This window comes from Liolophura sinensis, chromosome 6 (assembly GCF_032854445.1).
Source record: "Liolophura sinensis isolate JHLJ2023 chromosome 6, CUHK_Ljap_v2, whole genome shotgun sequence".
NCBI lineage: Eukaryota > Metazoa > Mollusca > Polyplacophora > Chitonida > Chitonidae > Liolophura > Liolophura sinensis.
This window is the reverse complement of record NC_088300.1, coordinates 21,685,561-21,699,975: the sequence shown is the minus strand read 5'-3', so window position 1 is coordinate 21,699,975 and position 14,415 is coordinate 21,685,561. Positions and strand designations below refer to the sequence as shown.

The following is a 14,415-nucleotide window of genomic DNA, read 5'->3' as shown; positions in this document are numbered from 1 at the left end:
CCACATGCCTGGACACAGCCACATGCCAGACTTGAACACCCACGTGCCTGGACTCAGCTACATGCCAGACATGAACACCCACATGCCTGGACACAGCTACATGCCAGACATGAACACCCACATGCCTGGACAAGGCTACATGCCAGACTTGAACACCCACATGCCTGGACGTGGCTACATGCCAGACATGAACACCCACATCCCTGGACACAGCTACATGCCAGACATGAACACCCACATCCCTGGACACAGCTACATGCCAGACATGAACACCCACATGCCTGGACGCGGTGACAGGTGTAAATGGTGATGACCCATTACAGTCTTGGTTGTACACATTTCCTTCTTCACTCTTCATATGAATAATTTTGAAGAACATTTTTTTTTTTTCATTTTTACCAATGTAATACAGTTTTACAGAACTTATATGTGTAACTTATTGTTTTTTCTTGGGTTGACTGCAAAAAACATGAATCCTGCAAAATTAAGTCACTTACAACATTGGTATTTGAATACACATTTGTAACACTGTTAACCTGATTAGATTTTGATATACATGACTTTAATTTTTTCATTTCCCTCAAATTTTACAAATTTTGGACCACGATATGCCCATAACTACAAGAAAAGATATGAGGATGGGCAGATATTTTTTGTAAACACCCAAGTGCATTATTCTGTATAGTTCAAGAAATGGCATGTTTAGGCACTCGTAATTCACTGTATTTGCCACTTTATACTTTGCTATGTCTCTGGTACAAATTAGACTTAATCTCAGGTACAAAACCACAGTGCCTGTTGATTAGAACACTCAAGCTGAAAATTTCTGTTAGACGCGACAACCACATGCAACCACAGAAGAAAACCATGTCAGTTGATTAGAACAGCTAACAACAACATCATTTGATTAGAACACTAAACTTGTTATGTTTATAATGTTGCATAATTTCTGCTAGAAATGGCACCGCATCTCCAACAGCATCCACAGCATTTTCATTCCAAAGGCAATAAATTTTAGCTATTCTTAAATACCAAAAACATGATTTGCTTAACACGTATAGATTTTCGCATTCACCAGATGCAACATGACAGAAGACAACAATACTCAGGTATGCACCATGTTTATACCGTCGTAAAAATCAGGTCAAGCTTTCAGAAGTAGGTCATTATGTTCACAAGATGTGTGACATGTTGTTATATATGTAGTTTAGTACCCAATTGTCTGTCTATAGGTAAACCACCACTTAAGAAACAAGGGTAATGCCCTCATAATCGGTTTAGTGCTTGTATCCTACTTACACTTTCTTGTGTAAATCGGAAGTAGTCGTTTTCTACAAGGTGTGTGCTGAAAGGTAAATTGATGGGCATAGAAACTGTGTAACTCTACAGTATTGATGTGATTGGTTGTTACTGTTGGGGGAGCTGTAGATGTGAATTCAGGTGTACCTGCATGCCGTGTACTTAAGACTTTCCAGGTATTCAGGATATCCTTCATGTACAGTGACTATGTGATATGAAATTAGATATGTTAGCTCTAAAACCACATTTGCTTCAGATTTCAGGTGAAAACTGATGTCTCTTTCTAAACCGGAACTTTTGCACCTGAATTATTAGTTTGCTTTGAACTTTTGACTTTGCATGTTGTATAAAGGCTCTAACTCAGTGTATTCTGTCTTGCAAAAGTTTTTTTCTCACAGATATATATTGTGTTCAAAGAAAACACCTGAAAGCCTAAATAACCTGTATATGCCAGTTTAGATATGACAAATCTGTCAGTTTGCAAGACAGGATAAGCGCTGTGCATTACCAGTCACATCAAAGACGATTGCTGCATAACTTGTTAAGCTATCACTTGGTTAGATCGTACATGTACACAATTTATTTCCTCATGCATTGTTAATACAGTAGCCATTTGTAAGCAAGAAGATGTCGGCGCTTTTTGTCACTTTATTTCATTTGTATTCTGTGTGATGAGAGAAAAACTAAATTTTTTATTTTTTATACAGTTTTTATGTGACTTCATTCAGACATTGAAAACACAAACCTTACCTGAGCTTAAAAGAACTCATAAAAGTTTCTTAAGCAAACACATGATTGGGAGAGAGAAGATTGACTACAAAAAGTGGTGACAAAGAATATCATGTTTTTAATTGATGGTGCTTCTAGAATATCTCTTGTCTGGTTAACGTAAGAGTAGATTTAACGATTACCAGTTTTATATGAAATAATGAAGCTCCACAAAGCGTGACAATTTTCAACACGCTGTTGACCTGGTAAGTGTCCCGTTACCAGCACGTGACGAGGTATGGCACGGATTGGTTGGTGGTGTATATACATGTGTGTATGCTAGTGGAACCTCACGAATGGCTGACTTGGGCAGAAATCGCTTGGGAGATCGTAGGTGTGGTTTAGGGGCCTGTCTGAGTGTTAAGTTATCAGGTGTATTGAGATCAGTATAATTCAAATGGGTTTGGATTGGCGGCTATCTAAAACCAGTTGGAGTTTAGTACCTATACATCAGCCATTTTTGTGGTGTCCCCCTCGTGAACTGATTGTTTGGTATAACAGCTAGCAATAAGTTATCACCTTGGCCCATCAGCCTCATCTCTGAAGATCTGGTGTTATGTGTTTGACCGCAAAGTTCTGTGTTGGTGTCTTAAAGGCAGATGTCACTTCAGCCAGCAGTGCTTATGTAGCGAGCCGTTTCTATGGTGACAAAGTCAGGGAATTTTTCATACACGTTCTGCTGACCAATGGTTTGTTTTTGTAACTGTGTGATATAGCAGTGGACAGTTCAAGTGCAGCAGTTGTATTTGTGTGCTATATATTTAGTTATTCCTGATTGCTCTCACAGAATAACCTAGGTGTGGTGAGCACCATTGACACACTCAACAGTGGACCACCTTAGCCAGGGATTATGCCATACAAGTAGGTAACAGTTACATGTATTCTTACCATCCATCGCTTTCTGATGAATGTATATATACAAAGTCTTAATATCCATGGTGACCAGCTAAAATGGTACTGTTTTCATGTGCATGCAGTAAGGTTGCAGTTACATGTAGATAGTACAATTGGTTATTAAGTGTGAAGGACTTATTTTATTTTTATTTATAAAATCTACTAAGTGCACTATTGATTCAGTTACAATATGTAGATGTTCATTCACTTACAGTGTGTAGATGTTCATTCAGTTACAATCTGTAGCTGTTCATTCACTTACAATGTGTAGCTGTTCATTCAGTTACAATGTGTAGATGTTCATTCAGTTACAATCTGTAGATGTTCATTCAGTTACAATGTGTAGATGTTCATTCAGTTACAATGTGTAGATGTTCATTCAGTTACAATGTGTAGATGTTGATTCAGTTACAATGTGTAGATGTTGGTTCAGTTACAATGTGTAGATGTTGGTTCAGTTACAGTGTGTAGATGTTGGTTCAGTTACAATGTGTAGCTGTTCATTCAGCTACAATGTGTAGATGTTCACTCAATTACAATATGTAGATGTTGATTCAGTTACAATATGTAGATGTTGATTTAGTTACAATGTGTAGATGTTCACTCAGTTACAATATCTGTATGTATTTTGGAATTGTGACATAAAAAGTCTGATAGCTATTAATCCAGCCCTTGTAGCCTTGTGGCAATGGTCAGGAATGGTGGAATGCTGATGAACATACATGTATCACGACAGAATTTTTTTTCTTTCATTATTATGATTATTATTTATTTAAAATTCTTTTTTGTCCTTGGATGTGGATAGTATTAACATTGAGTTGAGCTGAGCTGCTTCATGCATATCTGCAGAATACTGGTCAGTTATTTGTGTGCAGCTGGAGGACGCATTGTGATATTAGGGATGTATTGATAGACATTGTCAAGAGATAAAGTTTTACAGACACGTGTACATTCTTCTGTGGATTGACCATGAGGTACATGTACTTCTTCAATGATTTTTTCATTTTAGGCTCATGTTTTACACATGTAGATTTGTGTTATAAGTGTACATTGTTGGTAAATTGTAGATTAGACAGTTTTGTTTTTATTGCTGAGTTTTTTTTAGGTCAGCCCTCCAAAGTACAAGCATAGATAATGCTATACCCTGAGTGTCGGTATTTTGTAACAGTGAAAGCAATGTAAAAGATAAATGTCAGAAGTGATATGTTTCAAAGTCCTGCATGTATTGAGCTCAGTCTTTGCATATACATGCATGCAAAAAACAATAACACAAGGAGATTGTCCTCTTGTGCATTGGGATCAGTGCTAAGATAAATAAATCGTATCTCAAAAAGTACTGCATGTATTGGGTTCAGGTTTTATATATACATATACATATAAAAAGCAACATTGGACGGGGGGAAGAGAGGTTTCATTAATGATTCTCTGTGTTGAATTAACTAACATATGTTACAAGCATTTGCGACATGGTACCTTGAGATTTTTGCATATGTCTGAATCACAATAACATGAAAGAGAGGTGTGACGTAATTACTTCTCATTTACATGCATGTAATAGAATCCATGGTAAAGGTAAATAAGTCCTTTATGCATTGAGGTAAAATTTTGCATTCTTGTATCTCCAACAGACAAGCTTGAGATCCATCACATCATAGCTTTGTTTGAAATAGACATTGATGAACAGTATCTCACATATCACTTACCATATAAATACATACATGCACATGTGATGGATGTGTTTTATGAGGAAAAACCAAAATATTGCCTTAAATTTATTAAATGTTTGTAATTGATAACATCCATTGACACTTTTACATTGGCCTACTTCTTCTTGTGGTTTATTTTAGTGGACTGAATGTTGTTTTATTCTGATCTATTTATGTTTCTAGGTTAACAAAAATTGTAGACTATGTAGCCTTGGGCTAAAACCTCCACTAGGTCTGAGGTACGCTGCGCATGTGCAATTATATGCATACAATTTATTAAACACAATGAACACTCCAAATTACTGCTGTGGGCTTATTAAAGTGATGTTTAGGATATTTTTGTGTTACAAACACAAACACTTGTATTTAAAACATGAATTTCTGAACGGCATTAATGATTGTTACAAGACAGACCCTTAGCATTTTAGAATGACTGAAATAGGTGAAGCTACTCTGCTGCTTTAGTTGTTTTGTGTATGTCTTATGAATAACTAATATGTTTGAGTGAATTTGTACAGGGCTTGCACAATTGAGCTAGTCCTCTCACTTTCCGGTAAGTCTGATTGATTGTGTATAATGCTAATTACACAGAAGAATAAGAGACAGCATTCATAAGACTTGGTTCAAACATTTTTTCATAACCTCTTTTGATTTTATTTATTTATTTGATAGATGTTTTATGCCATACGATAGATGTTTTATGCCATACTCAAGAATATTTCGCTTATGTGACAGCTTCCAGAATTATGGTGGGAGGAAACTCCTTTTGAACAAACAATTGTGTATATATAGATGATAATGGCACACACTGATCTGTTTCATGAAAATTAATGTAAACAGTTTTCTGAAAGTGGACAGGCAATTGAAATACTGTTTTTATTATTGTCTGGAATAGGGATTTTAACACTGTTACCTGCATGCGTGCATAAGGATGTTATTCTGAGATTATATTCTCTTGGAATATTGCAGAAGGATCACATGTGTGATTCTTGGAACCAGCGACAAATGTGGCCTACACGAATGAGTGAACTGTGACTGTATTTTGATAATGATTAGCGTTTTTCTAGTGACACATTCGGCACCTTATAAGGCCACTTACGAGTATGAGTTTTTTGTGAAGTTTGATTAATTTCTTCTCAAAACAACTCAAGTGTTGGCTAGAAAAGTGTCATTTCACATCCTTCTGAAGGTGCATTTTTTCACACCAGACTTAAGGTGAAATACAACATTCACAACATTACAACATTTCAGTACAAGCAACAGTAGATCTGTGATTAGAGATTAGATAGTTAGATTTTACAAAGGTTGAAAACTCTCACATCAAAATGATGGAACATTCGCTTTCCTTAGTTCAGGAGCGTTAATTGTTCTTGGGACATCACATGAAGTTCATGGGACATTACATGAAGTTCTTGGGACGTTACCTGGAGTTCTTGGGATATTACATGAAGTTTGCTTGTCTTTTCACCAATATTTCACTGTTGTTTCCTTCGACCATAAACTTGACAGCCGTTATTATCATAGATGAAGAATTTTTCAGTATGACGACAGGCAACATTCAAATTAAATCAGTCCAAGGGAGTATTTTGTTGCCATTGTCAAATATATTAAAGGTGGAAAAATTATAAAAATAACATAAAGCTCAATGAAAGAGTGCAAAACGTTTTTCCTAAATGTGGTCTTCAATATTTTTTTCTGATTTTTCCTTAAGGAGAAAAAGACGCTTTGAATAATTTTTGTATGGTGGGTGTTTGGAACCACTTGTTGGTATTTATAGTCTCTGTTTAATAAAGTCATAAATGAGGATGTAACACAGGTTTAGTAATATTTTTACTCTAGAATTTGTTCTTTTCAGCTAACAAATGTATTAAACCTCAATTTGGATTATATTTATATTTTTAATATCTTCATAAATATTATCATAATTTAAGTTAAATTCATATGTTTCGATATAAACAACAAATTTACATTCAAATAAATTTATTAGACAAGCATCACATCCTTATTTAGAACATTATTATGCAATAACAATAAATACCAACAGTTGGTCCCAAATATCCTTATGTGTTAAAAAAAAAACATTTTAAAAAATATTAAAGATCACATTCGCAAATAAGGTTTGATGCTCTTTCATCTGATTTTGGAATCATTTTTATGTTTTCTTCTCCTTTAATGACAGTCAGGGTCTCTACCAGAAATGGATAAATCATTGTATTTTCTGGGCCCTTAGCGATGTTCTTTTGACATGGCCAGATTTGTTGATGAAATATAGTAGTTCAGATGCTCAGGTGACTATGAGAACAGGATGGATGTTCTCAGTCATTGGTGATATTTCTTTGCCATTATCAGGGTTTTCTTGAAATATAATAGTTCAGGCGACGATAAAGCCGTCTTTTTACAATGAGTTTAGCTTTGTTAATTCGTTGAATTCGACAAGTGGAATGATAATTGGACAGGCCTGTTTCATAAGCTACATTAAGCTGATGTGATTTGTCAAATGCTACAAACGCATAAAATAGTGTATATCCTATTTTCATTTGACTAGTCAAATTTGGGCAGGTTGACTTGAGAAATGAATATAACAGTATCTTTTTTCAGGCCATTTTGATATTCCCTTGGCATTATCAGGCTTGTCATGAAATACAATCTGCATTCAGGTGATTATGGAAAGCCGATGTAATGTTGTTTTTCCTCACTCCTTATTGGTCTGGCAATGCTGTTATCAGATTTGTAACATGACCTGTAGTCTTTATGTATTCAGAAGTCTTTCCTGTAGACAAAACGGACTGAAGGTTGACCCAGAAGCAACGATGCATGCATGACAGCCTCAGTGCAAGAATACTGATTGAGGTACAGATATCTGCATGTGTGGTAACCTGAATCCATGTAGTCTATGTTTAACACAGTTCAGTCAAAAACTAACTGCAAAGAAATACGCATTCCCCAATATTCATAAGTAGGTACATGTATACTGATCAGTGCAATTATGATTATCTCTGAATTTGTCCTTAAAGGTAATACAGAATCAACGCTGATTGGTTGAGAGTGAAGATAAGGTTCCCTGAGTTAAATCCTAGAACCTTGGTCACGCTTGAATAAATAAATTCAGCTAAGGCAAGCCATATCTCTCACACCAGCCCATCAGAATTGATTCTGTAACCCTTTAAGGGCTTTAATACAGTATAGTTTGTTAATGATAAATTGAAGCCTAATGAGGGCAAAATGCTGTTTGATTATCTATATAGGTAATATGTATACTTGCTGGTCTGTAAAATGGAGCAGTTATGGATTTTTGTAAAAGGCATCGGGTACATGTAAACACTATAGGGGGAATTCAAACCCATCTATGAAAACTGCATCTGAAAACATGTCCTCTATTATAAATGTAACAGTTTATAATTCATTTAGTTAACATGATTCAGAACTAAATAGAATTGAAGAGAAGTTAAATCAAGTCTTAATTATGTACTATGTTTGGAAGTTTATCAGGAGCATGGTATACATTCCTTCTGCAGGGCTTATAGCTACATGTATAGTCTTGGTTACATGGATGACCTATAATTAGTCACCTCAAACTGGAAGTAGACAGTAAAGAGGTAAACAGAGAAGCAGGCTGCTGTGAGGAATGATATCAGTGAAGTACATGTGTATAGCGTCAGTTATCACATCCATAGTGTCCTGTATATATGAACATAATGTGTCAAAGGCTGGAAAGATCAGAAATGAGTATATGGTAAACCTTTAATCTCGAATCATAAATTACCTTGATGTGAAATCCAAGTATGTTTTGAAAATGACCTTAAACCTTGTTATTTTACGAAAACAGATGAACGTTTGCTTATCCCTTAATTGGCCTACTACAGGTTAGGCAGGCCTATTATTTGATATATTTGTATATAAACAAATTTCCGTACAGGTCTTGTGTAGTGTAATGATTGATTACCAGTAATTGAAAGTGAAAGCTCAGATTCTTAGCTAATAAAGTTAATAAAGAATAATCATTCACATCGTGTATGTGAACTAAACAGTCATTCTGTTTTGCGAGATCACGTCTGCAAGTGTTGAACTAAATACATACAAACACATGTATGTATGTATGTAGATTGTGCACGCCATAATTAAATTTTATAAGAATTTAATTTGTAGCTGTATAGCCTACTGGAGCAGATATGTTAGGGTTGTTCAGCTGATGATTGGGTGAAGAGCAGTAAACCAGCTGACTGTGAATTGGAGACCAGCTGCATCGTACTAGTGACCTAGATATTTACACCACATGTATTGTTGTTAGCTGGTACAGCAATTCTGGAGCCTTCCTCAAGGTGAAGACTTGGGGAGCAGTCATTATGTGGGCTGTACGCTGTAAATAGGTCCAGCAGTACACGTGAATGAGCCAGTGGGATTTGTATTGGATTTGTAGCCAGTGCTATTTTGATACATGTAGATCGGTCAAAAAAAACACCAGATGTTTTATGCGTTACCAGTGTAGCAGGTGTGTTCTGTGCTCATTGATTAAGAATATAACAGAATATTAAGAATATTTGTGTGTAAAAATTATGACATGTATTGGACATGTATGTGTTCTTACATGTGTATGTGTATGTTAAGAATATACCCAAGATTCAGAATATAGCAAATGTAAGGGTAAATGGGTGCCTTACAGGTAAATACTATATGTACATGTTGATGTAGGAAATACATGTGCAGAATAGTATTCTGGTAGAAAATGTGCATGTAACAGTGACATTACATGTACATGTAAAGATTAGAAATATAACATCTATTATGTAATATGTACCCAGTGGGTTGTGTGCAGCATTTTAAGTCACCCAAACAGTCATGGAAGCAAACAAGCTGTGTTCTAGTGATTAGAGGCACTTGCCTTTCATGGTGTTATGACACAGGAGGTGCTGGTTCAAACCTTCAAAGTCTTAAATAATTGTGTTTTGTGTTGACAGAAACTCTGAGAAGAGAAAGGAGAAGTCTCGGGATGCTGCGCGATGTCGTCGCAGTCGAGAATCAGAGATATTTTACCAGCTCTCCAATCAGCTTCCTTTGCCTCACAACATCAGCTCCAAGCTGGACAAGGCCACCGTCATGAGGCTGGCCATCAGCTGTCTGAAGATACAGAAGATTATGGGAGAAGGTAGGCAGGATAAGCTATTAATTTGATCATGTACAGTTTGAACTTTCTAACTTTCCAAATTTTCTATTGGTTTATTTGTCCCTGTAAAAGTCAAACACACAGAGTGATTTCTCTAGGAGTGATGTTGTGGTGCACAACCCGGGTTGGGTCATACCGAAGACTTAAACATTGGTACTTGTTGCTGCATCTCTTGGTGCTCAGCACAGAGAGGTTAGAGCAAGGAAACAGGACTGACTGTCATGGGGTGTCGTCTCTGGTATCTTCAACATGATACATGTATGTCAATGGTGGCATGGTCTTGCCCTTCCACAATAAAACACAGCATATATACACACATCAAATGACTGTCGTCGTAGGAGTGAAAAATTGTTAAGTATGACCTCAAGCATACATACATATGTGCAGGAAGAAAGAACTTTATCCCCCAGAAAGAACTTTATCCCCCAGAAAGAACTTTATCCCCCAGAAAGAACTTTATTGGGAATGGCCAGATGCATCAAGGTTGATCCAATGCATCCAGTCAGAGAACCAAGTGTCAGATACGTGTAGGTTGTAAGATTGATTTTGCTGCAAACACTCAGGTCCTGCACATTGCAGTTTCTTAGCTGTTGAATATAAATGTTTTTGTTTTGACAGTTAAGGTATACAACCTGTCATTAGGTTGAATGTCCTATTTTTAAGCCCAGTCACTGTACATTGTAACATCCATGGCATCAGTCCCCAAGACTTGAGTGACCATGTTGATTGTTGTACACCATTTAGTTGTATATGTACAGTTGTCATAGAACTATGGCCGCTACCCAACTGATACAGAGGCATCTTATATTTTTCTGTTTAGGATGGTTTGTATATGCATCCTCTGAAAACAGAGACTACTTTCAGTGTTTACATTCAAAGCGCCCTCTACCGGGGAAAGCCGTGAACTAACATCGGAATTTGGTGTGATGTAACTACAACAACAACATAAAATTGAAAAGGAAACACATTTAATGGACTTCTTTTAGCACACAAAGAAACGACAAGCTTGTTCCTTACAGTCTAGGGGGAAATTATGTAACTTTCAAGTCCAAAACTGCCCAATCTTAATCGCGGCTCCCAAATTAACTTGCTCTGCGCATCAAGCATGGTTAACGTGGCGACGTCGCAGCATTTATTAAAGCTCAGTGAAAATATGACTGACCTTCTTGGTGGAAAACCTTTACTTTGTGCCAGCACAAAGCAACGTAAATAAAAGATCGCGTAGATAAATATTCACTTGTCAATCAATCGAATACAGCTGGTGACCTTATCTTGTTTCAGCAAGGGTTGAAAATTTTGTCACATGAATCCGATTTGACCATATTTCGTGAAGTAGCGACCTTGTAATAGTCTAAGCTCTGGAATTTTCACTATTTTGATTTATTGTAAAGAATTTGCAATTGAAACTAATGAAATAGAAATTTAAAGAATAATGTTTATAGATGAATTACATTTTGTCGGTGCAGGGTCTCTAGTTGTAGCAAGTCGGTCTACCGATTGATGCAAGACTGTGCGTTTTGACCACGTATTACACAAAAATAAAGGTATATGATAAATAGATTGTCATAAATGTGCATGTTTCGTGATGTTGTATCAGCTCTCTCTCATTGGCTGAGGTCGAGCTTGGCTGATACGACAGGCCGACCTCACACAACTCTAGCTGATGCATCATCGCAGATCACACACTGTTGTGATAATCTCTATGTATCATACCCTACATTCTGAAAATTGGAGGATCTCGCTGGCTGCAATGATTAAAGCTCTGACCATCAGGCCCTTAATCCTTGAGTAGGCTATACAACCATTCTAATTGAGAATAAATAACATTACAAAAATTAATGACAATCAGACTATGTATTTATGTGTTCTTGTCCTTTATGGAGTGCTCAGCACTGTTGTGTTTGTTAATGCGTCAGTGCTTTTTCCAATTTGTTTGATAATTGTCCCTGCCCTATCATTGTTAATATCTCTGAAGCTTTGTACTTGAGGATGAGTTTTCCTGGAAAGTTCATTAGTTAGACTTGGACAAACTTCATTAAAGTATCAGCCATTATGAAACACAAAGGGAAGGCTGTCAGCCAGACCAATTACAGATGTCCGCTGCATTGTAGTGTATATTTCTTGACTGAAGATCTAGCAGCTTGATTGATTTTCAAGTACAGATGTAAGAGGAGTGACCACGCAGAGTTAGCGTCAGAGATGCGGAGGCTTTAGTCAGTCTTTGATGTAAGCAGTCTGTGTGAAGATTGTTACTGATCGACGGGAAATGGAAAGCTGATTGATTTTTAACTAGGTAATGGTTTCCTCCCTACCAAACCTTTGTCACACTAGAAGATGTAAAATAGTATGTGGTATCTGTATCAGGGTGCAGACAAAATGGAAGGTTTTGCGTGTATGGTCCAGCGTATCCTAGCAACTAAAAGCCCCCTACATCATTACTGAAGGAATACATGCTATTGCTACTCGCCAGGGTTTCCACTTATTGTAACGCTGATTTCACTTCTCAGTTTCATATTTCAGACTTAGCCATAGCCACCGGTAGTTTGGCCTGATAGACCCTATTTAGCGGTGCAGTGATTGATAGCTTTCCCAAACAGAGTAGTCGCGCTATCTTATCATGTTACTACAAATTACACCTCTAAATGTGTAATGTTCCCGAGACATTCACCACACTGTAGGTCTTCTCGTCCTTATCCCTTCTGGAATATATCCAGAAAAAGAAAGCAATAATTGGTAATAACCTGAATATTTGTCCGAATTGGAGCTGTTTTTATCTCCTCATTATTGTCCATGAAGATGTTGAGGCTTTCTCGGGGACAGTTACTCGACCAATAAACCGAGAGCCTGGCAACATCATTGAACTCCTGTGGTAATCTCAGCGGAAAGTTGTTGTGAACTTTGCACTGTTTGTCTTCATGTATCCGTCTGAAGGCAGACTTGAAATTTGTATGCTTTTGTTTTAGAGTTCAAAACCAAGACTTGTCAAATCCCTTTTGTGGTCTTTTTTTTTCTTGATCATTAGCAGGATGTCAGTTTTGAAGTTCTGAAGTTTTGAAACATTCAGTACAACCAGTAATAATGACCTTGAGCAAAGTATCAGTTGATATTTAATAAGCAGTTCCATAGTAACAGTTAAAGTTATTGCACAAGAGTAACTTCCCTTAATGTTTGTGTCAGTTGGTTTGTGTGATTTCTATTGCCCTATATAAGCCAACATTACAAATACAAATACCTGAAACCAATGATACATATCTGTATCAGGTACAATTCTGTCCTTACAGCTTTTCATAATTTGAGAGCTTTAAACATTAAGAGATTGGCAGATGGCCTAATATTACTGTAAACAGATATTCTGTCAGCAGAGTCTGATACCAACAGTTTTCAGCTGCAATGAGCAGTCTAATGACAAGTTGATATTGTTCTTTTTGCTGGTGAGAGTGTACTTCTTTTTCTTGATGGTGGAGTCCTTTTTTAGTATCCATAATATTAATGCTGCCCAGATTCAGCTGATGGCCCAAAAAAGAGCCCAAAGAGACTTTAAACATTAGTGGTAATATTAAACTTTGGTTATTCCTTAATGCTGCATATTTATGCTATTATTACACAGACATGTACATATATTTCAACACTTTAGTGATTTTAGCCTAAGTTGTAGCATCCAAAGTGTCACGCAGTAAATAAGAAGCTATATCTGGTCGTTTTAAGTGAAACCATTTCATTTTTATTGTTGTTTTATGGATGAAACTTGTCAGTGATGTGTGTGTTTGTTCAAGCACATGTGATCAACCCTAATTTTGAGGCTGTTGTTGTTGCTGTTGACAGACAGGAAGCCAGACAAATCCCTAGCCCCAGAGAGACTGGATCAGCTGTACTCCAAAGCGCTTGAGGGATTTGTGCTTCTCATGTCACGTGATGGGGATGTTGTCTATGTGTCAGATCAAGTGGCAAAGTACCTGGGGGTACAACAGGTAAGAATACCTTGCTTTTTAATTAAATAATAACTCTTCATGCTGATCTTCAACTATTTTTAAAACAATGTGTTAAAAAGGTGAGAAGAAACAATTTTTATTTTATATTGAAACACAGTAAGGGTTCAACAGAAGATATTTAATGTATGAAAATAATTTGATAATTTAAGGATCATATATACATGTATGTCCTTGGTTAGAATGCAAATAAGATATACTGTGTATACAAATATGTAAGTTTATTGTTCAAGGGATTGAAAAGTGACATTTATTGTTTCAATCACAGTAACTGCTCTTCCAGGATCCTTCCCACTAACTGTTCATCATACATAATAACACCTGTCAAGTGTGTTGCATCACAAAAACAATTTATACATTCCAACTTAAAAAGGATAATGATGTGAGATATTATTTATGAGGCGTATCATCGTTTTTAGTTATCAAGTAAACAAACTATTAAGCACTAAACATGTTGAATCAAGGTGTGAAACACTTACGACTGTTTGTTCTACAATGAAGATAACTTATACCAGCCATGGACAAAACATTACTGAGCGAATAGATAAAAGACTTCCACAGTCTGTACCATCTTTGTTGTGGTGGACCTTAAACAGTTGGA

The 14,415-nt window shown here is 36.5% G+C and overlaps 1 protein-coding gene across 1 annotated transcript in view; it reads left to right on the top strand.

The window, feature by feature from the left end:
* The window catches only part of LOC135468869 (hypoxia-inducible factor 1-alpha-like), a 70,625-nt gene that overhangs the window by 33,469 nt on the left and 22,741 nt on the right, over nt 1–14,415 (top strand). The window contains 2 exon segments of the mRNA XM_064747329.1: nt 9,623–9,810; nt 13,651–13,796. Of these exon segments, the coding sequence (XP_064603399.1) occupies nt 9,623–9,810; nt 13,651–13,796 (334 nt within the window).